At 41.0% G+C, this 23275-nt stretch overlaps 1 protein-coding gene and 1 pseudogene across 3 annotated transcripts in view; both read left to right on the top strand.

Annotated features, from left to right (window-relative positions):
* LOC108101714 (G protein-coupled receptor kinase 1) overlaps positions 1–23275 on the top strand; it is a 253093-nt gene that overhangs the window by 151340 nt on the left and 78478 nt on the right. For 2 of the 3 annotated variants that reach the window (XM_043208595.1, XM_043208596.1), the window contains exons 8-10: positions 4540–4731; positions 4788–4943; positions 4996–5322. The exons of the other annotated variant lie outside the window; for it this stretch is intronic. In XM_043208595.1, the coding sequence (XP_043064530.1) occupies positions 4540–4731; positions 4788–4943; positions 4996–5322 (675 nt within the window). The remainder of the gene's footprint in view (positions 1–4539; positions 4732–4787; positions 4944–4995; positions 5323–23275) is intronic. 3 annotated transcript variants of the gene reach the window in all.
* LOC108095521 lies at positions 6376–7465 on the top strand (annotated as a pseudogene).

The following is a 23275-nucleotide window of genomic DNA, read 5'->3' as shown; positions in this document are numbered from 1 at the left end:
TCGAATCCGCTCTTCAAGCTTCTCTTAACTATGTTATCTATGTTATCTCTACTCGTGAGAACGATGGTATAAAGAAGCCGCGCTGTCGGCTTATCTCGCCTCAGATCAAACACCAACTCATCTCGCATACATTGTCCGCGCATATCAAAAACGAAAAAACATAAAGGTTGCAACTCCAAAATAAACATACTTTAATTAATTTAACCTACTCGTGCGTTATTTAATTACAAGGGTGGCATATTGGTTGTCTTCCCCATAAACATTTTGGTGACCCCGACGTGATATTCGTTCACGTAAATTTCGTTTAAATCGGAGTCTGCAACTCAGTTTTCGTTCGTTTTAATTTCGCTTAAACATTTTGCCATTTGTCGTCGTTTGCGGGCATTCGGTCATAAACACACAAACGCGCATACAAAGTGCATTTAGCCGGGCGTTTGATTTTGTGCATTTCGATCTGTTCTTTCGCTTTTGCTAATCGGGCAAAAACTGTGAACAAATAACAACAACAAAACAAAGTTCCCTAACCTTTCGGTGACGCTTGGTGCTGTAAATTTTCGCGCTTTAAACCACAGGGTGTTGTGTGCAAAGCAAACTCTATAAGAAATTACTTTTTGCTTTTTATTTTTTTGTGATTAACTAAAATGCAAAATTCTGTGAGCGAAAGTCAGCCTCAAAATGGACCAAGTGAAATAGAATTCTTTCGGGCCAAAGTTCAATCCATTTTACGGCAAACCAACGCGCTAAAAAATTATTTAGTGGACAAAAATATTAGCCAGTTTGATGAAGCCGATATTCTCGCGCGGTTGAAATGGATCGAGGCACAAAACTTGGCCTTTGATTCTGCCCAGACAGCTCTGGAGAGGCTGGACTTTGCCGAGATGACGGGTGACACAAGGATGGAGTTTTCGGAAGTCGTCATGGATGTGGAGGCTAAGCTAAATCAATGCTTAGCGACCCAACGCAAATTGCAATTTGCTGGTGCCACAGCTTCCAATTCAACATATTTGGACATGACGAATAACGCAGAATTTTCTTTTCGGCCCAGAAAGCCTCGATTACCAGCTCTGGAGCTAGCTCGTTTTTATGGATCCTACTCAGATTGGCCGGACTTTTTCGCCACCTTCAATACGGTCATTGGAAATAACGAAGAGCTAGCTGATATCGAAAAACTTCAGTATTTGCGGTCTAGTTTAGGCGGCGTGGCTTTGGAAACCATACGCTCGCTCGAACCGTCAAATGCAAATTACCAGAAGGCTTTGAATTTACTCTTAAATCGATTCGATAATAAAATCTTACATTTCCAGGCACACGTAAAGGCTATATTTGGGTTGAAGGGTGTCGAGAAGGGATCTGCCAAGGGTCTACGGGAGCTCAGCGATTCACTGAATTCTCATCTTCGAGCAATCCGAACCCTGGCTACTACGGAGCAAATTTTGGATGGACTTTTGATTCACATCGTCGCTCACAAGCTGGATCAGAGGACGCTGGAAAAATGGGAAGAGGTCTTGCCCATTGCTGAGCCTCCAACATGGACTGCCATGGAGTCGTTTTTGGAGAAGAGGTGTAGGATGATGGAAAATTTGGATCTAGCCTTGGTAACTCAAACACCAGGCCAGCAGGTGGGAAAAAACTTGCATAGACATTATTCGAATGTACTTTTCGCTTCTGCTAGCAACTCAAATCCCATGGTATGCCTATTTTGCAATGGTAGGGACCATCATTTGCCGAAGTGCTCCCGGTTTTTGAATTTGAGTTCGAACCTTCGATTTCGAGAAGCAAAGAAGATGCACCTTTGCCTAAACTGCTTGCGCAAGGGGCATCAACTACAGCAATGCAAGGCATCTCATTGCAGGCATTGTCGCAGGAAGCATAATTCATTATTGCATATGACCCCGAAGCCTTCAGCATCATGCAAGCTATCGTGCTTCATTCACAGCAGTTGTGACGCCAAGTATCACTGACTATCAACCTCACTTCGACATAGATGCAACAGGATGGAGGATTCCAAAGGATATTTCGCTCGCTGATCCTCACTTCGATAAATCGCAACATATTGACCTGCTAATTGGAGCTGGTCTATTTTTCGAAATAATTGCCATGGGGCAAATGCATTTGGATAGCAACTTGCCAACTCTTCAGAACACCAAGCTTGGTTGGATCGTTTCTGGAAGGATGACAAAGCTGCCAAATCAAAGATCTATTTCACCTGTCATTGTCCAGGATCCTACTGATTGTTTAACTGTTACTTCCATAGGAAAGCGATCTTCGAATGCTGAGGACTTCTCATCAGGAAAGCCAGTTTCGTTGGCTGAAGACTGCGATCGGAGGCATCGAATTTTTGAAGGAGGACCACATACCATCTCTAACATGGCCGCTTGGGCATCGTCAGAGTAGCTACGTACAGCTACGGGCCTCCTGTTGATGCCACCTCCAAACTGTTCTGCTCATCGAATTCCATATAGTTGGAAATGTATCCCTTCCAACGGGGGAGTATGTTCGGAGCAGACCGCCAGCACCTAACTTGGTGCGCATAGGTGTTCCGCTGCAGTCATATTTCGAATCCGCTCTTCAAGCTTCTCTTAACTATGTTATCTATGTTATCTCTACTCGTGAGAACGATGGTATAAAGAAGCCGCGCTGTCGGCTTATCTCGCCTCAGATCAAACACCAACTCATACATTGTCCGCGCATATCAAAAACGAAAAAACATAAAGGTTGCAACTCCAAAATAAACATACTTTAATTAATTTAACCTACTCGTGCGTTATTTAATTACAAGGGTGGCATATTGGTTGTTAGCTTTTTTTTAACCCAACCACAAAGGATTTGGTTAATTTATGTATTGGAGTGCAGTGCAGTCTTTTGGTCTTTTGGTGACTCTCATTGTGCGAGCGTTTCTCGATCTGCTCCTTACGCACTGCTCATTGAAAGACCGAAATGCAAAGAGCTCAACGAAAAGTGCTCAACAGAAAACACAAATGATGACAGCAAGGGGCTCTTGCTCAGAGCGAGAGCGAGACAGTATGAACTTTTTCGGTTGTGCTCGCACCGAGAGCACTAGATGAAAAACGGTCGACTGTTACTTGCGAGCTCTGACTAAAAGTGGCTGTCCGAATTCTTCGCAAAGGAAGAGGGCTTTTAAAAGCATTGATTAAAGAGCAAAAAGCAACCTAATATCTGTACACTTGAAATGGCCAAAACAATAATTCGACCTCCTGTAACAGGGTGTAGCACATCTTCAAAGATACGTGTGTGGGTCTAGAGATAAGTAGTTTAACGAATTTATACAAAATAAAATTAGTCAGAAAGAATGCTAGCTTTGACGAGTCGAAGCTTATATCCCATTGCAGTCATCAAATATGTCGAACAAAATACATAAAGGCTAAACAACATCGAATCTATTACGTTTTTCTATTGAGTTTCTATTTTTCCGGCGATTGCTCAAAACAACAATGTTATTATTTTTTTTCCCGTTCGTTTCCGTTATTTTTATAAGATTTTTCGATCATTGATGTAGTTAATCGATTCTAATGAAATTTTTTCACGATTCAAGGATTGTTAAAAAACTCGATGTTCTTAATTATTGCCATTATTTTTATATATATTTTTTCGATCTTTCCTATGGCAGCTGTATAATATAGTTATCAGATTTTGATAAAATTTAATTCGAAATAGTTAAAAAATACCATCTGGAAGAAATCAAGGCGATATGATGAAAATCATGAGGCGAGCTACCCGGTATAGTCGTCCGACCCTACCCGTTCCGAATCATATACTGCGTGCATCAATTACACAAATTTTGGTAAAGTCTCTTCCGATACTTAAAGTATTTTTATACGTCCAAACACGTCCAAATTTGGTCTTTTAAAACGCTGCAACTCCGTTGGTTTGACTCTAATTGACTCAAAATTTGTACACAATATTCTCAATAAATTGTTCTTTTAGAAATAAAAAAAATTATAAACCTTTACATAAAGGTTTCTTTCAGTTTTAAAGCTATCTCGATGATAATTTACCTAAAGTTGTGTAGTTATTGCAGTACTCCCGTAGCTCCCATAGAAGAGATCGAAAAAAGAAGGGCAACGTAATTATTGCGACATAAATTTTTAAAAAATTTGATAAAAATCTGACTATTACTATAAACCATGTAACTGCCATTGGAAAAATTTAAAAATCTATATAAAATATATGAATTCATATATTAAAAAATATGAATTGGAGTACAGAGTTTTCTTACGACTCCTTAATAACAAAATAAAAATGTATGAAAATCTGACAACTATATCATATAGTGTCATAGAAACAATCGCTGAAATATAGAAAACTAATAGAAAACTCGTTGTAGCTTCGGTGTTGTTTAGCATTAATGTATATTTTGGACATTTGTGATGAATGAACGTATCAAGTAGATACGACCTTAAAAAAGAATTGGCGTGTGCAACATTCAACTTTTTTAAATCGTTAACATATATTATGGTACATAAAAATGGTTGTATTGGCATAAAATATAAAGTAATTATTATAATTGAACTTTTTCAGCTGACCATGAATGATTTCAGCGTACATAGGATAATTGGACGAGGGGGGTTTGGAGAAGTGTATGGATGTCGGAAAGCAGACACAGGAAAAATGTATGCTATGAAATGTTTAGACAAAAAACGAATTAAAATGAAACAAGGGGAAATGCTGGCATTAAATGAACGAAACATGTTGCAAGCAGTTAGCACTGGAGTAAGGTTGTTCTCATGTACTCAATCGTAGTTTTATAATTGTACACTTTTTTTTAGATTGATTGTCCGTTTATAGTTTGCATGACATACGCCTTTCATACACCAGATAAGCTCTGTTTTATACTAGACCTTATGAATGGTGGTGACCTTCATTATCATTTATCTCAACATGGAATTTTCTCAGAAGACGAAATGAAATTTTATGCAGCTGAGGTAAGCATTTTTTAAAATACCTAATTTTAATCTAACAATTTTTAAATATTAGGTGATTTTGGGCTTAGAACATATGCATAAACGAAGCATTGTGTACCGTGATTTAAAACCGGCCAACATTTTGCTTGATGAAAATGGACATATAAGAATTTCTGATTTGGGATTAGCTTGCGACTTTTCAAGAAAAAAACCGCATGCTTCAGTCGGAACCCACGGATATATGGCGCCAGAAGTGTTATCTAAAGGAACGTCGTATGATTCTTGTGCTGATTGGTTCAGTTTCGGATGCATGTTATATAAACTGTTGAAAGGTCATTCTCCATTTCGACAGCATAAAACAAAGGACAAGCAAGAAATAGACAAAATGACACTAACTATGGTATGTTTAAATTATTTTAAACTTTTAAAATATCCAACATTTAACGCATTTTAATCAAATTAACCAATATTTTTATACCCCTGCACGAGGTATTATAGTTTCAGTCAGGAGTTTGCAACGCAGCACGAATAATAGAATCGGACTGCATCGAATAGCTTCCATAAAATGAATAGTATCTTGCTGAAACTTCAATAAAAGTTGTGTTGTTATTTCACGCAGTAAATATTTCGGAACGGGCCTAATCAGGCGACTATAACGAATAGCTCCTATACGACAGAATGAAAATAAAATATCCAGAGCAAAAAAAAGGGTATTATAATGTTAGTCAGAAGTTTGCAACATAGTGAAGGAAACACCTCAGACCCCATAAAGTATATATTCAATATTCTTAATCAGCATCACCATCTGAATCGAAATACGTCTGTCCGCCTGTCTGTCTGTCTGTCCGTCTGCCCGTTTCTCTTCAAACTAGTCTCTCAGTTTTAAAGTTATCTGCTGAAACTTTACCAAAAGTTGTGTAGTTATTGCACACATTATATAAGTCGGAACGGGCCTGATCGCATAGCTCCCATACGAGAGAATGAAATAAAAATTTTCCCGCTGTTGTTTTTGATCAGATCGACTTGATTTCTTCCAGATGGCGTTTCCTATCTATTATTGCATTTCGGATTAAATTTTATCAAAATTGGCTAACTCTATCATAGGTATAGCTGCCATAGGAACGATCGAAAAAAATATACCTATATATTACATATAAATAATGGAAAAAATTATAACGTCGTTGTTATTAATCCCATGAGCATGAATTTTAAAATATAAAGCTTTTTAATAACCCTTGAATCGAGAAAATAATTTCAATAGAATCCGACAACGTTATCATACAGCTGCCATATGAAAGATAGAAAAATAGAATAAAACATCGTTGTTTTTTATCAGACAAGCACGATTTTAGGCAAATAAAGTTTTTTACCAACTCTTGAATTACGAATTAAATTTTATCAAAATCGGACAACTATATCACATAGCTGCCATAAGAACAATAGTCGAAAATATGCTTCGATGTTGTTTAGCCTTTATGAATTTTGACCGAGATATTTGATGACTGCAAGGGTATATAATCTTCGGAATGGCGGGAATATTCATTATATTGCATATACAATTCAACATACGCGAGAATGCGCAATGAATAACGGAAGATCATTGATAAACCTCACCCGTAGTGACCTGTGCTGGGATAACTTAAGATCCAAGATCCAAATATTGTCAAGAAAGGGTCAAAGAGTTAAACGAGAATGAAGGCGAAAAGGAGCAAGATAAAAAAGAAGTTCGACCGAGAACTAATTTATTTGGTAAAATGAGACAAGTTAAGTAATCGATGCTTTGAGTTCCAAACTTGGTTTGCCTGACATAAAGGTATTTGAAGTACCAATCACCAAGAAATACTAACTGAACCTTTTCGGACAAAGAACCGATGGTGGATAGGTGTCTTAAATAGTTTGTAAGATCGGACGTAAAAGGTATGTGTGAGGAAGTTAAAAAGATCATTTCAGAGATAGCCAGTTTAATACATATGACTGCGGTGGGAGCTGCTGCCTATGGTGTTAGCCAGTCCTTGTACACCGTTGAGGGTGGTTACCGCTCCATCATCTTTAGCCGTCTCGGAATCCAGAGCGATATTTACTCCAAGGGTCTGCATGTGCGCATTCCCTGGTTCCAGTACCCCATCATCTATGACATTCGCTCGCGTCCCCGCAAAATATCCTCGCCCACTAGCTCCAAGGATCTGCAGATGATCAACATTTCGCTTCGAGTGCTGTTTAGCCCCGATTCCTTGAACCTGCCCTACCTGCACAAACAACTGGGAGTGGACTACGACGAGAAGGTGCTGCCCTCGATCTGTAACGAGGTGCTGAAGAGTGTGATTGCCAAGTTCAACGCCTCGCAGCTGATTACCCAGCGTCAGCAGGTCCCCCTGTTGATCCGCAAAGAGTTGGTGGAGCGTGCCCGTGACTTTAACATCATCTTGGATGATGTGTCCCTCACCGAGCTGAGCTTTGGAAAGGAATAAACGGCCGCCATTTTCTTCGTGGAACGTGCTAAGCAAGAGAAGCAGCAGAAGATTGTCGATTCTAGCGACTTTTGAGTTCTGTTGGTTACTTTGAAGTAGCGGGTTTTTACCTTCAGACCTTCCACCAGCAGTCGTTTTGCTTTGCTTTAGCTCAAAGCTATTAAGGTGCGAGACCAGAGCTGAAAAAAGATTTTTTCATCTTTACAAAACTATTTCTAGCTGTGCCAAAACTAGTGATCAGTACCTTTAAGCCGCCTTTGTCTTGGCGCTTCGACGATTTCCTCTTGTTCGCAACTTCGTATCAAGCTTCACAACAAAACTGTAAACCAAGGCCACTACTGGGATCGTCACTTGTCCGTACTTGTCATAATGCCAACAAGTTCCTTTAGCCTGCTTAGACTCATTTAACTTACGGCAGTTTTTATTTTTACGGACAATATAATTATTACTGATTCTTACCACTCTGCCAAGAGTCAATGTACTGCAAGAGCGTACTTACAAGTTCGGAAGTACAAGAAATAAAGAGAATGATGATCAAGGACGTGCGCTGTCAGAAACCACCGGAGACTGATATCAGATAATATACGTCGTTTCACCGTGCCGGGAAAACGACTGTTCCAATGGAACAAGGACAAAGTTGGCCGCGGATTGGCTGCAGGACCTCAGCTAACTGAGTCTCAACTCGGTGACTTTTTAACTAAGGTTTGAATTTCTTGATCTTGCTTATAGACTTGCGTATCCTGACGTGGAGTGTTTCCTTGTTGCTGGTCCAATAGTTTAACTGTTTGCTCTGATTGTTCTACTCATTGCTTATTGATCCCTTCTGAAGTCCCTGCTTATAAAGGCCTCTTAGTCCCGTTTTCCTCGGTATTTCCTTCTCTCTGGGCCTAAGGTCCGACCTCTAACGTTCGACCTTTCGCCCGCGGCTTACCACGGCTTCCAGATTTCGATTCCGCCCCGTTTCTTTCCCTTGGACATGGCCCCATTAAGTCCAAAGACGGATGTTTCTTCCATGCTTCCTTGACTCCGCGCTGCCGTTGTGGGGCACCGATATACCTCGTATCGAAGTCTGGTCGCCAACGGTCAGCAAAGCAGCCGTAAACACGGTCACCGAAACCACCAACGCAACCACCCGGATCTCCGCCACAATCGCCGTCACCACCGCCGAGGTGCGAACGCCAACAGGTGTTGCAGGTGCCGTAGACGCACGTCGGTCAAACGCTGCAGAGGGTGGTAATCGGCTAGCAGAGGTTCCATCAGCAGTAGGGACGTGAACGTGGCCGCGGGAAAACTAATACTAAAGATCTTCGGCTTTTAGGTGTTAAGTGGTAAACTATCTTGCTGAAACTTTACCAAAAGTTGTGTAGTTATCGAGAGATTGAAAAAAAAATATTATGCCGTTGATTTTGATCATATCGACTTGATTTCTTCCAGATGGCATTTTTAACTACATACTATCGAATTGCGAATTAAATTTGATCAAAATCGGATAACTATTTCAGCTAGCTGGCATAGGAAAGATAATATATATTAGGTTGTTTGGTAATGACATACCGGTTTTTACAATCAAATTTTGCGCTTCGCTTGTAAAGTCAAATATAATCGTATCTAGCATTGCCAGATACGTTTGAAAGGTATTGGCATCACCTTTATGTCATATTAAAGGTGATGCCAATACCTTTCATATAGTTCACATGAGCTTCCACGTTAGAAAATTACAATCGATTGAAATGGAAACGCAGAAATTCGGGCCATTTTGAAATTTTATTTCGCACACGGAAAACTGCTGCGGAATCTCGCAGACAGATTACACTGTGCGACAAAATTTAACAAAATCTTTGTTTAAGTTACTTTTTTGATTGTTTTCGGTTAAGGTGCATAAATTATGCACAAAAATATTTATCGCACCTTTTAAGTGATACGATTTCTTTTTTCATGGAAAAATGTATGAAATTATTATTATGAAAATAATTAACACAAAATATTATTTTTTTTTTACTTCCAATAAACTATTATTTTTTTTTTTAAAGTGAAATTTTTTTCTGATTTTTTTGGCTTTTTCAGAGGTATCCTCGCGTAACAAGTTCCATACGTAGTCGCCCAGAGTATAGAGCTAGGAGAAAAAAATTTTAAAGCATTGTGATAAAAGCCTAATGGTATATTTGCTTAATACATTTTAATTAATAGATATTGAACTTGCATGAACGCTTATAACGGTGAAAAAATATTTTCCCAATATGTTGTTATAAGGCTGTGAAATATGCAAAAACGCCTTGTTTTAATGTTGTTTAGCCCTTTTGCATTTTGATCGACATATTTGATGACTGCAAGGGTATATAAGCTTCGGGTTGCCGAAGCTAGCTTCCTTCTTGTTTTTTAATCATTTTACTCCAGTTCAATTATAAATTAAATTCTAGAAAATTCGAGTTCATTTATTTTAAATTTAAAAAAAGCCTATCGCAAGACTGTCAATTTTAATTGTACCCCAAGGGTATACATTTTTTAATAATTTAAAAGTACCACTTAAAATAACATACAACAAGATCTTGGGCCCAACGAACTGTTTTGTTGCTGTGGAACAATCATTAGTAAATATGTATAATCTATAATATGAAAATGAATCGCATAATGTGTTGTTAAGCGCATAACTCAACAACGCCTGGACCAAAAAAAATTAGAATTATTGCTGAAAAAAACCCTAAAAATAGCCCTTTTCTTTTTCCCATACAAATGATTTGTAACCAAAACGTAGTTAATTTGAGCTTTATTGCTATGGTATAAAGTTCATATTAAATTACAAGCACTCACTGTTGTCTAAGCAATGTAGGTGTGTTCCTATAATATATACATATATACGCTTATATATATATTATATTTAATATATGAAGATCTTTGAGATCAAAAGAGTATACATAAGTCGAGCGCCCCTCAGTCGTATTTTCCATCGAAACCCAAATTTTTGTTTCTAACGGAGAATGACAACAGTGCAATAAGAAAAACGAAGACAAATTTGGAGTCGGGCAGCCGTCGTTTGCAACCAACGATTCGTGTTATAAGAGTGAGAAAGAGAGGGAAACTTCTACTGAGTTTGCTTTTGTCAACTGATACACGAAACAAATTCGTATATCGTGTTTTGTGCAGAGTGTTTAGTTAGTTAGTGTTTGTTTAGTTCGTGATTAGTGAAAAAATAATTTATATTTGATATGCCTCCTATAAGACGAAGCAATCATGAAATAAAAAAATCATTAATTAAAATTAGAGCGCTAACGAATAGTTGTCAATATGAATGAAATTTGAAATCCATACTTCCGTACTAATATTATAAATGCGAAAGTAACTCTGTCTGGCTGTCTGGTACTCTTTCACGCCTAAACGGCTGAACAGATTTGGCTGAAGTTTGGTAGGGAGGTAGGTTAGAGGCAGGTATAGGACATGGGATACTTTTTATTCCGTTCGACATACCAAAAATCGCATATAATCTGAGTTATTACCATCACACACCACACTGACAAACACACGCTACCATAGTAGCATTTTAACTAAATTTTTGTGATTTTGGTGAATTGAAGTGAAGTCCAAGCGACCAAGACGATCGAATCTTTCCCGACAAAGCCGCAATTCAAGAAGACTAAGAAATACTGCAAATGAAAGGACTGAAGGAGAACAAAACATTGCACGTAAACACCGCCTTAATTGCTTGACGTAACAGTTCTGCATGGTTCTTTAGACCGCAGTCGTCTAAACCTTGAACAAAGTTAAGCTTTTTAATATTTTTTTTCAATTAGTCAATTTTGTTAAATTGTGTTGACCAGCGAAGCGGGCACAGGACCTCTAGTATTACATATCGACGCATTTCCGCGACTGTATCGTATGTAGAAAAATCAAATTTTACAGGAGAAGCTTTTTCTTTATTTTTGTATTTCGGTATTTTTGTGCGATTGCAGTATTTCCATGCAAATTTGTTTATTTTCGTAATTTGAACACAACTTGAAATATTTCCATAGGCAACACGAGTACATGTACCCATGCGTTACCTCAGCGTCTTTTCGGGAAATGAAATTCGGATATTTACGATGTATTTTTAATTACACGGCGGAGCGGTATAAAACACGTCTGTTCTCATTGACAGTGGCAATTGAACCAACTTTTGATATTAAATTTTTTTTTTTTTTTTTTTATTTATTTATTTTTGATATTTAATTTTTTTTCTTTCTCATAATTTGCCGTTAATTATCCGTAAATTATTCGTGAAAGAAAAAAATTTGCCGCTTCATTTTTTTAAAAATTATTGGGTGTTCTGCTAAGTTGATATCAACTTACAACTCACCAAAACTAAACTTTTTCAACTTTTTCTTTTACAAGAATTTGCCGTTAATTATCCGTAAATTATTCGTGAAAGAATCAAATTTGCCGCTCAATTTTTAGATTTTTTATTTAAAAAAAAACCTTGATGTTCTGCTAAGTTGATATCAACTTAGCAGTACAACTCATCAAAACTAAACTTTTTCAACTTTTTCTTTTACAAGAATTTGCCGTTAATTATCCGTAAATTATTCGTGAAAGAATCAAATTTGCCGCTAAATTTTTATATTTATTAAAACAAAAAAAGTGCCACCCCGAATAAAAAATGACGTTTCCTTTGGAAACGGCTTTGAATTTATCGAATTTTATTTATGCGAAAATTATTCGTAAGAAAATGTTATGATTTTTTTTTCTTGAAATAAATAATTTTTTATTTTATGTTTTCGAATAAATATTAGTTAATTTTTTTTCATACACTGGCCAAAATCACCCAAGAAAAACAAGAAATCAGCATTGAGATTTTTGTTATATGTATGTATATTGAAAACTTGAAGGTTTTATTTTTAAATGTGTCGATCGACCGCTCATCAATATAAGACTCGTCTGTCACAGATTCTTGCAAGGATTTATTAAAATTTCTTTTATTATTATTATTAGGGGGGGAAAAGGTTACCTCGACCCAACTGGATCTATTGTACCCCCTATCTGAGCTTAGAGCTCACCCATCAGCCCGGCTCCTTCGATAAGGTTAAGGAGCTTTATCGGGTCGATGCCTCCAGAGGTCCCAAGTGTAAGGAACCTGGACCCGAGGTTTCTGCACCTCAGGCTACTTAGTGCTGGGCAATCTGATATTATGTGTAGGGAGGTTTCATCCTCGCTATCACAGAATCTGCATGTTTTCCTGTTTGTAATCCCTATATTAAATAGGTGTCTCCTTAGTTTGCAGTGTCCGGTTAGTAAACCGGTCACTATCCTAAGTGAGTTCTTCCCTAGTAGTATAAGTTTCTTAAACCTCTTCATGTCATAATTGACGATGAGGGTTTTGGCTTGTCTTTGGCCTGTGGTGTCTGCCCAGCAGGCTTGCCTCATATGTACCTCTTCTGTTCTTAGGTAATCTTTGACTGTGTGTCTGCCTATGCCACAGTAAGGCTCGGGTCCTATAAGGGGTCTTTCCGCCCCTAGTTTTGCTAGCCTGTCGGCTAGTTCATTCCCGGATATGTCTTTGTGTCCTGGAATCCATCTTAATGACAGCCTGTTGTTGCTGCCCAGGAGGTTCAGCTTTGTTCTTACTTCTCGTACCAGCTTCGAGGTGATTCTATTGCTGCATAGTGCAGTAATAGCCGCTCGACTGTCCGAGAGGATCGCAATGTCCTTGTTTGTGTACCCACGCTTCATATTGAGCTCTGCACACCGTCCTATGGCGCAAACTTCAGCTTGGAATATGCTGGTGTATTGGCCTAACGATTCATGGTATTTGATTCGTGGTCCTACTACTCCAAGGCCAGTGCCTTGGTGTGTTAAAGACCCGTCCGTATACCATGCTATAGTGTGACTCGCCATGGAGTGTACTTCCTTCATGGTGGTCCATTCTTTCTTGTTGCTCAGATGAGCAGAGAAATTCTTTTCAAAGATGAATTCTACTGTCATTTCGTCCCTGGGGTGTGAGCTCAGGGGAAGTTCGACTAGTAGTTTTGATGCATCCCTAGAACTGAGGATGCGGTCACTGCCATTACTACAAGAAGTGATTCTTAGTAGGGTGGCCTTCCGCTGTAACTCCACTACGCAGTGTAGCGGAGTGAGTTCCATGAGAACTTCCAGTGCCGCAGTGGGGCAGGTTCTCATTGCTCCTGTCATACATATACATGCCAGTCTTTGCAGCCTCTGGAGCTGTTTCTGTGCGGTAACGAGCCTAGCTCGTTTACCCCAGGCTACTGCCCCATATGTGAGTATTGGCCTCACAATTATGAGGTATAACCATCTGATAATTTGGGGTGAGGTCCCCCAAGATTTCCCTGCAATTTTCCGACAGGTGAAGAGAGCCCTGAGGCACTTATCCACTGTCTTTTGCATATGGGTTGCGAACGTTAGCCTTCTGTCGAAGGTAACTCCGAGGTACTTGACTTCCCGGCTTATTGCTACGGGAGTACCTAGTAGTATGATTTGTCTCATCTTCTTTAGCTTGTACTTCTTTGTAAAAGGAACAATGACTGTTTTTGCGGGGTTGAGGTTAAGCCCAACTTCCCTGCACCAGTCGAGCGTTATCTTGAGTCCGAGTTGGACAATATCGCAAAGCGTTTCTTCAAATTTCCCTTTGGCTACTATTACTATGTCATCGGCATAGCCCTGACATTGTATTCCTCTGTCGGCGAGTTTCTTTAGTAGTTCATCTACTAGTAGGCTCCACAATAGAGGAGACAAGACTCCACCTTGCGGACATCCTCTGCTTGTGGCAACGATCATTGTGCTGAAGCCAATGGTCGCCATCGCCTGCCTGGAGCTTAACAATGCTCCAATCCACCTTCTTGTTGTAGCATCTATATTCCTTCTGGTGAGGGCCGCTAAGACAGCATCATGCGACGCATTGTCAAAGGCTCCCTCTATATCCAGAAAGGCGCAGATTGCAACTTCTTTGTTGTCCACTACCCCTTCAAGGGTGTGACAAAGTTGGTACAGTGCAGTGTCTGTTGAACGACCTGCCCTGTATGCGTGCTGCGTGGGTTGCAGCGGACAGTCCTTAAGAACTGTGCTCCTAATATGGTAGTCTACCAGCTTTTCCAACGTTTTAAGGCAAAACGAAGTTAAGCTGATAGGTCTGAAGGACTTTGGGTTGGTGATGTCTTTCTTCCCTGCTTTGGGGATGAAGACCACCCTAGCTCTACGCCACGCATTTGGGATGTGTCCAATTGCTAGGCTACTTAGCATCAGTCTCCTTAAGCGGGTTAGGAGTAAATCCAGTCCCTGCTGCAGGAATGATGGAGAGATACCATCCAGACCAGGTGACTTGAATGGTTGGAAGGTCCCAATTGCCCATTTAAGTCTCTCCGGAGAGACCAGAGACTTGGCAATTGCCCAGTCCTCTGAGCTTGGTCTGAGGTGTCTTGGAGTGGACGGTGCCTCCATTGGGTTGGACGTATCTTCCGCCAGGGGTGAGCTCCCGGGGAAGTGTGTCTTAAAGAGTAAAGCTAGTTTATCCCTGTCGTCGGAAGTGTAAGAATTATCACATTTCCTCAGGGCTAGGTTACTTTCTGGTGCAACTTTGGCCATGGCCTTGTGCAATCTTGCCCCTTCATGGGCAGTGCTGATTGCCTCACAGAAGTCTCTGTAGTTCTTCCGTTTGGCCTTCCTGATCTCTTTGTTGTAGAGCGTCAGGCTTTGTTTATAATGTCTCCAGTTATCCTCGCTCGTTTTTGCTCTGTTGAAGAGCCGGCGGGTGGAGATTCTGAGCCGTTCCAGGTTGTCATTCCACCATGGGGCGTCTCTATCTGCTTTCCGTCTGCCAAGAGGGCAACTGTCCTCAAAAGCATTGGTTATCTTCTTGCAGAGGTTATCCACTGCCTGATCCAATTCTAAGGAGTGTCTGGGTATACCTGACGGTTCGTTAGAGAGATTAAGCTCAAGAGAGGACTTGAACCAATCCCAGTTTGTTTTCTTGGGATTCCTTTTGGGGGCGTCCCTAGCGGTGTTGAAGTCTACTTCAAATCTAATGATTCGGTGATCCGACATTGATTCCTCTGGCGACACATGCCAGTTCTTGATAAGTGGTCCTAGAGACCTGCTCATCAGAGTTATGTCTAGGACCTCCTCTCTTACTCTAGTAATGAATGTCGGTGTGGACCCGACATTAGCGATTTCTAGGTTACTATTTACAATAAACTCTATTAGCTGCTCACCTCTGTTGTTGACGTCGGTGCTTCCCCATATCACGTGATGTGCATTGGCGTCACATCCTATGATTAGGGGTAACTTCTTCCTTCTGCAGCATTCCACGAGTCCGATGATTTCCGGTGGTGGGCATGCTGCATCCCCAGCGAAATAAGCCGATGCTATGGCGATCGCTGGTAACTTTCCTGTGCCGCTCAGCGTTACTGCGACACAGTCACTGGTTAGGAACTCTGAAAAGATATTATAGTTGATATCTTTCCTTATTAATATGCATGCTCTTGGGTGTGCACCCCGTTGGTCGCATATTACCTTTGATTCCTTGGTGTACAGGCCTTTAATGCCCTGATTGCACCAAGGCTCCTGAATGAGAGCTAGCCCGAGATGTTGGGAGGTGAACAACCTGGCCAGGACGGCGGATGCCGCCTTGGCCCGGTGCAAGTTCACCTGGGCTAGCTGCGTGCTGCGATGTGCAGCCATTACTGGAGCGGGTGCTCCATGTTTTGTGAAGGGGGCGGGCATTCCCCTTCACTGCCTTCGGTCAGGGTGACGTCGGCCTCCTTCTCGTCGATATCTTCTCGGAGGGGCTCTTGTGCCACCTCCTGGGAGTGTGAGAGAAGTTCGTCCTCACTCTCCACGTCCATATCGGCGATAGCTTCCTCCTTTGCACCCAATGGCTCTTGTGGCTTTCCGAGGGATTCCTCGGCCTCCACTTTGCCGTCTTTGGGGCCGGGGGGCGCTGCTTCTGTTGCCGCCGTCTTCGCCGCCTTCCTGAGACCACTCACCGAGACGGTCCCGAATCTAAAGTTCAGCTGGTGCCCTTTAGAGACGATCTCATCTCGGGTGAGTTGGTCTATCCCAATAACGAGGAGTGCTCCGCCTCCGTCGTTCCTTCGGGAGATCACCTTCCAGGAATCGACCTCCATTCTATTCTGGCGTCCCAGCATCATCAGAAGCTCCTCATCGCTTCTTTCTGCGCTTCTAGGGCAGAAGACTGTGACATTGTATGCCGCAGGAATGTCTTCCCCTACCCTAGTGTCAAGGGGCACGCCCTTCCAAGTCCTCAGCTGAGGCGTCACAGTCCTCAGCCAGTCCGCTGAATCCTGGTCTAAGCAGTCTATCAGGAGGTATCCGACCCTAAAGTGGCCTAAGTGGCGACTGCTGAGTCCCATTCAGACGTGACTACATCGTCCATTATGGCCTCCTCCAGCTCGGCAAGCTCTTCGTTGCTCAGGTATACCTGCGGGTAGTCCTCAGGTAGTACCGCAACTCTTACTCTCTTGGCGGCCTCCGCGTAGGAGGTGCCCGTGAGAGGAGCCGTGGAAGTGGAGGGTGGCTGCTTCTCACCCTTGTCACCCGCCTTCGACACGCTGGGTGCGCCAGCAGATGCCTTAGGGGGGGTCTCCTCGTCGCCGCCGCCTTCGATGTGGTTGGCTCATCAGGCCTTGGTGGACGGGGGTGGGGTGCCGCTGCCTCTTTGATGCCCTCGGACTTGGCCCTCTTCGGGGTGTCCATCGGAGGGGTGAGGGTGCTATTTGCCCGCTTGCTGGCAGGGGCAACATTTTGTGCCACTGGTCGTGGCTCCTTCGCCTTCTTCAGAGCTTCAACAGGTGTCATGCCCTGTTGAAGGTACCTGAGGTACCATTTGACCTTGGACCCCGACAGGCCTTTCCTGTAGGGGTCGCCAAGGCCTCCTGGTTGCCCTCTGGCTGGAAGGACATCTGCCTTATTGGCGGGCTTGATCTTCGGTACAGCCGCGGGGGGTGGGCAAGCCGGCCGGGATGGTCCTGCCGGTAGCCCACGTTCCCGAACTGGAACCGTCGATCTTTGTGGGGGTTGTCCCACATTCTGCGTCCGCGACGCACTCCTGATGGAAGCTGCGCTCCTGGGTGGGGCTGGTCCCACCTGGGGTCGCACTCCGTCAAGGAGTCTTTCTTCAAGGAGCCTTGCGGCACTTGAGGCAGGGATATCCTGCGGTAGTTTATTGGTATTAATCTTCTTCATGATCAAATCCCACGAGTTGCGGAGAATGTATGGTCCGCCCGGGCAGAGATCCGCCATACCCGGGTAAGGCGCAGTTAGGACAGGCGGTCGCCACTTGCCTGAACCCTCCGTGAGAGACTGGGCTATTTGTTAATCCGGGCCCCCAGCCAGGCTGACTATCGGCACGGGTCGGATGACACCTTAGTCCGTCCCGGAGTGATATTGTGTGGGGAGGGGAGTTGATAGGTAGTCGTGAGGGAAGAGGAGTGTGTGAGGCTATACTTTTGAAGACGGCCAAACAAACGTCTCATCAGTACACCGACTCCGGTGTACCCGCTGTTTGTCCGGGGTTGCTTATTAGCTTTCGCCTATTCGCAACTAACCTTATAGAAGGCCGTTCGCTATCCGCAACCTGCGACCCGCCTGGCGGCCCCAGCTAAGCCCCCTCTTGAACATCCCACTAGTTCTCGAGGACCAAGGAAAAAAAATTTCTTTTAGTTGACTCTTTTCCAGTCAAAATGTATTTCCTTGGATGGTAAAAGTAGGTAAAAGTCCAGGCATTACGACCTCCTTATCTACTTCAAATGACGTCATCTGAAAGCAAGAATTATACCTGTTGGAACATTGTTATGTTTAGTTTGAGAGCAACTGGAATGTATAACAGCCGCCATAGTTATAAGTCTCTAAGAGCTTTGACTTCACTTAATTAAACGACTCTAACTCGACAAGACGTCGAGTTTACGAACAGGTCAGCCTGGACGGCCACGAAAGGTATTTGTCGTTCCAGCGAGTGTGAACTTACTGGAGGTAGAAAATTCTGATCCAAAGACGGTGACAGAGGCGCTGGTCAGCCAGTACAAAAGGAAATGGCGAAAGGCGATGGATATTGAATATCAAAGTCTTTTGAGGAATGGAACTTGGGAGCTTGTGGACGTCGATAAGAAAGTTAATGTTTTAGGATGTAAATGGGTGTTTACAACTAAACGGAATGCAGATGGCAGCATTGAAAAACACAAAGCCAGACTTGTGGCACAAGGTTGTGGACAACGGATGTGCGTCGATTACAACAACACGTACGCCCCGGTAGTCAGATATCCGACTATACGATTGATATTCGCAATTGCAGCAAAATTCAGTCTATATGTCAATCACATTGATATCGTGGCGGCGTATTTGAATGGAAATCTCAAAGAAGATGTATACATGCGACAGCCGGAGATGTTTATAGATCAAGCCAGACCTAGCGCTATATGTAAGCTGAAGAAGTCGATCTATGGTCTCAAGCAGGCAGGACATGAATGGAATATCAAAATCACGGAGATTCTAAAAGATATAGGATTCAAGCAGTGCGCTACAGACAGTTGTGTATACATTGATCGGTCAGCGGGAAGCGATATCAATTTAATTGCCCTATATGTCGATGACATGCTGCTGGCATGTTCGAATCAGAAGAGAATGGCGGCGATTGTGGAAAAATTGAACGAAAACATCGAAGCAGTTGATCGAGGACCAGTAAAGTACTATTTAGGACTGGAAGTTGAGCGAGATGGACAGCGTGGCGACATAAATATTCATCAGAATAGGTATACTAAACTCTTGTTGGCAGAATGGGAAATGGATTTGTGCAAGCCAGCACCGACACCATTTGCATTGGGAACAGTTTTGGAAAAATGTACGGACAAGAATTGCAGCCAGCTGGAAGATGTTGATAAATACCAATCTTTAATTGGAGCTCTCAACTATTTGTCAATGGCATCACGGCCAGACATTACTCACACCGTATCCAGATTGTCTCAGTACAATAATCATCCGCACAAGGAGCACTTTACAGCTGCGAAGCGAGTACTCAGATACTTGAAAGGCGCATCTAAAGGTATAACTAAGTATGGTACTAATTTAGAAAATCTCGTTTGTTATACAGATGCAGATTGGGGATCAGAATCGTCTGACCGGAAGTCCTACAGCGGATTTATACTGATGTTAGCAGGAGCACCTGTGGCTTGGGAAGCCAAAAAGCAAAACGTGGTGGCTCTAAGTTCGATGGAGGCTGAATACATTGCGATGTGCCAGGGCACAAAAGAAATTGCCTTCCAGGATCTTGTCAAGGAAGCAACGATCTTGAGATCCGACAACCAGGCGGCAATTGATATTGCCACCAACCCGATGGTACATAAGAGGAGTAAACACATCGACATCCGTTTCCATTTTGTTCGTGAGCAAGTAGAGAACCAGGAAATCAAGATAGACTACGTTTCTACAATGGACAACGTTGCTGATGTATTTACCAAAGCCCTTTCCAAGGAGAAACATTTACAATGTTGTAAATTAATGAATTTGTATTTTTGAAGTTATACATCCGAGTTGAGCCGGAGTTTGTTGGAACATTGTTATGTTTAGTTTGAGAGCAACTGGAATGTATAACACAGCTGATCGTAATGACCGACAGCCGCCATAGTTATAAGTCTCTAAGAGCTTTGACTTCACTTAATTAAACGACTCTAACTCGACAAGACGTGTTCTCTCTTTCGGTCCGAGTTATAGCGGGGATACTGGGGTACACTGAAACTAACACTGTAGCAGTTAGTCAAACTCTCCTACAATACCTTCTAATCCTGCTTAAAAACCGGCGCGATTCGTTACTGTCGTATAAAAGTAAAGATTTGAGAGGTTCCTCTGGCTCGCCAAGTAATGGAATTTTAACCTTTCCACCAGAACAGCACATACCTGGAGTTTCTTCTTTCCATTTCAGTGCTTCACAATATCTGCATTTTTATCCATTCTCCCAATGATATCCAATCGGTGATTAACATAGTCGATCAAAGGGTCATACTCCAAAGAGGCACCATTAAACGCCTCCCACGTTCTCATTGATAACGTACGTGTTCTTTCTGCCTGCCGCTCAGCATTTAAAAGACGTCGTCTTTGTGAATCTTCGTCAGACTCTGCCGCAAACAATTGCGCGTGAAGTTCGGCATCCAGGGTCTGACTGGCCCGAGTCTGCGCATAGGTCTCAGAAGCTCTTTGAGTCTCATGACGCTGAGAATCTAACATCTGACGCGTCCGAGTCTGCTCTTCAGATTCTTGGCCTCTAGCAACTTTTACATCTCGAGCTCTGCTAGAACTACTGCTTATATTGGATTTACGTTTGCGTGGCATATCGAAAACAATAACGGGAGTTTTAAAAACTACAACGTGAGACAATTTTTTTTTATAAAAACTTTGATAAAGCAATCCTTTTTACTTAAAACGTAATGCCTACTGCCTACCCCATAAGAATTCCGTTTTATTCCGTTTCGCCACCTGCTGCTTACCACCTAAGAACGATGGCGTGATTATTTATAGCCTATTAGGATTTCTAGGTTATCCTCTATCACCATACCAAATTTTATCAAAATCCGTTCAGCCGTTTAGGCGTGAAAGAGTAACAGACAGACAGAAACATTTTGCATTTATAATATTAGTATGGACATATGCTTAAAGTAACTTAAAACTATTTTTCTAAAACTATTATACTAAATTTAAGATCTAATAGTTGAATTATTTTTAGTTTTTATTTACTTTTTTAATTTTAATTTTATTTTCGATTTTATTTTTATTTTCATTATTATTTTTCATTTTCATTATGCTGTATTTTGATATATGTATTCTTAATAGCGCCCTTTTGAAGAGCGTATCTATCCCAATTAAATTTATTGAACAAGGTAATTGATTCCGAATGCGAATAGCGTGAATAAAAAATTGCCTTTCTGAGGTCAATGTTCTGTGCCTTTTAACTATAATATTTTTCACTCGTTCTGATGAGGCAAACTGAAGTTTTCTTTACAGGTGCGCTGGTTCTTTTGAAGGCAGTAATATTAAAGTTCTAAAATTCATATAGTCTTTTATACTTAATCCAAATATATTACATGCTAGGGTCGAGACATGATCACACAACCTCAGACCGTATACATATTGAACAATATTGTTGAAACAAACATTGATTTTACGGAAACTAACCGAATCACAATTTGCAAAAATTTGAACACCATACATTAAAGTTGGGACAAGACAGGTTTTGGCAACTAAGAGCCGAATGTTCGTCGGTAAATAGTTTTTTGTTGTATATAACATTCTCAGTAGACGATAAGTCTTGCCAGTAGCTTGATTTATGTTAGTGTTCCACCTTAATGTTTTATTAAATATGACGCCCAAGTTAGCCGTATGGTTCACAAATTCAATAGGTTAATTATTGACATTGAGTTTTATTTTATTGGAAGTCTCGATTTTATTTTTGTATATTATCAATGCTTTTGATTTTGATGGGTTTAAACCAAGTTCATTTTGTTTTGCCCATACACTTATTTTTTTAAGCTGCTCATTACAAAACTCAATGCATTCATTGATTCTATGTAGTGGACGACTTACATACATTTGTACATCATCAGCATAGTCATTAACATACATCACAAACAGCAAAGGACCAAGAACAGAACCCTGAGGTACACCACGTTTCACATATTTAAAAGACGAAGAACAAGTGGACGTTACAACAGCTTGACATCTATTACTTAAATAAGACGAAATAAGTTTAATTGCCGTATCAGAGAAGAAAAACAGTAAACGAAGCTTTGTGCAAAGTATCAAGTGTTCAACAGTGTCAAACACTTTGCTATAGTTAAGAAGTGTTAATATAGTGACTTCCCCTTTATCTAGGTGTTCTCGAATTTCCTCGGATATTTTAATGACTGCCGAGGTACAGCTTTTGTTTTTCCTAAAGCCTGATTGCAGATCGGTTATTAATTTGTTAACAGAAATAACCTTGTTCACTTGTATAGCCATTACATTTTCAAACACCTTCGATAAAAATCGATATAGGCCTGAACTCACAACTTCGTCCTTTGGGTACATGAATAATTTGGCAATGTATAGACACATTAAGTTTCTTGTTTACATACATATATAGCAACGCCTCCACCCCGACTAGGACGATCTTCTCGAAACACATTATAACCATCACAATCTATTAATACGCTACATAGATCAGGTAAAAACCATGTTGCAAAAAGGCCACCCAGGTAATCCACAATTAATAACAACGATTCGTGTGTTTCTTTTATGTTATTATATATCTTCTTAAATATGCGCTTGTGAAATCAACTTGTCCATTCTATAGTGAAAATCAAAGAAGAAGGAATTACGAAAAGGGAGAGATCAGAACACTTTTAGTGTTACCAACTTGTGTTTGATCAAGTATCTTTTGCTACTGGAACTAGTAGTATTTTTCCATACACCTCCTCAAAAGATACGTTGAACAAATTAAAAATTAAATTAGTATTACAGTAATATTCTTATTTGGACAGTTGATTATTCTGGGAATAATAATAATGATCCGTATTCATCTAGAAATAGTTTTATTAATTTTTGAACAAAAACAAACTAGTTTTAGGATTAAGGGAAACCCAGAAAAAACCTTAATGGAATCATTGGATAACAAAATTAATTTAAGGGGGGGTAAGGTTTTAAAATTATTTTTTTTTACATTTTTTTTTTTTTTTTTTTTTTTCTGAATGACCAATGTGTCGAGAACATTGTTTAAAAATGTTGAGTCAATTAAAGTTAAACTAACAGAGTTACAGCGTTTTAAGCAACCGTATTTGGACGTATTTTCACGTATAAAAATACTTTGAATCGATTTTGCCGAAGACGTTATTTTGAAAGTCGGTGAACATCAGAACTCAAGAT

Source organism: Drosophila ficusphila, unplaced genomic scaffold (genome assembly GCF_018152265.1).
Source record: "Drosophila ficusphila isolate 14025-0441.05 unplaced genomic scaffold, ASM1815226v1 contig_580, whole genome shotgun sequence".
NCBI classification, from domain to species: Eukaryota; Metazoa; Arthropoda; class Insecta; order Diptera; family Drosophilidae; genus Drosophila; species Drosophila ficusphila.
The sequence above is the reverse complement of the archived record's forward strand: the minus strand, read 5'-3'. Positions and strand labels throughout refer to the sequence as shown.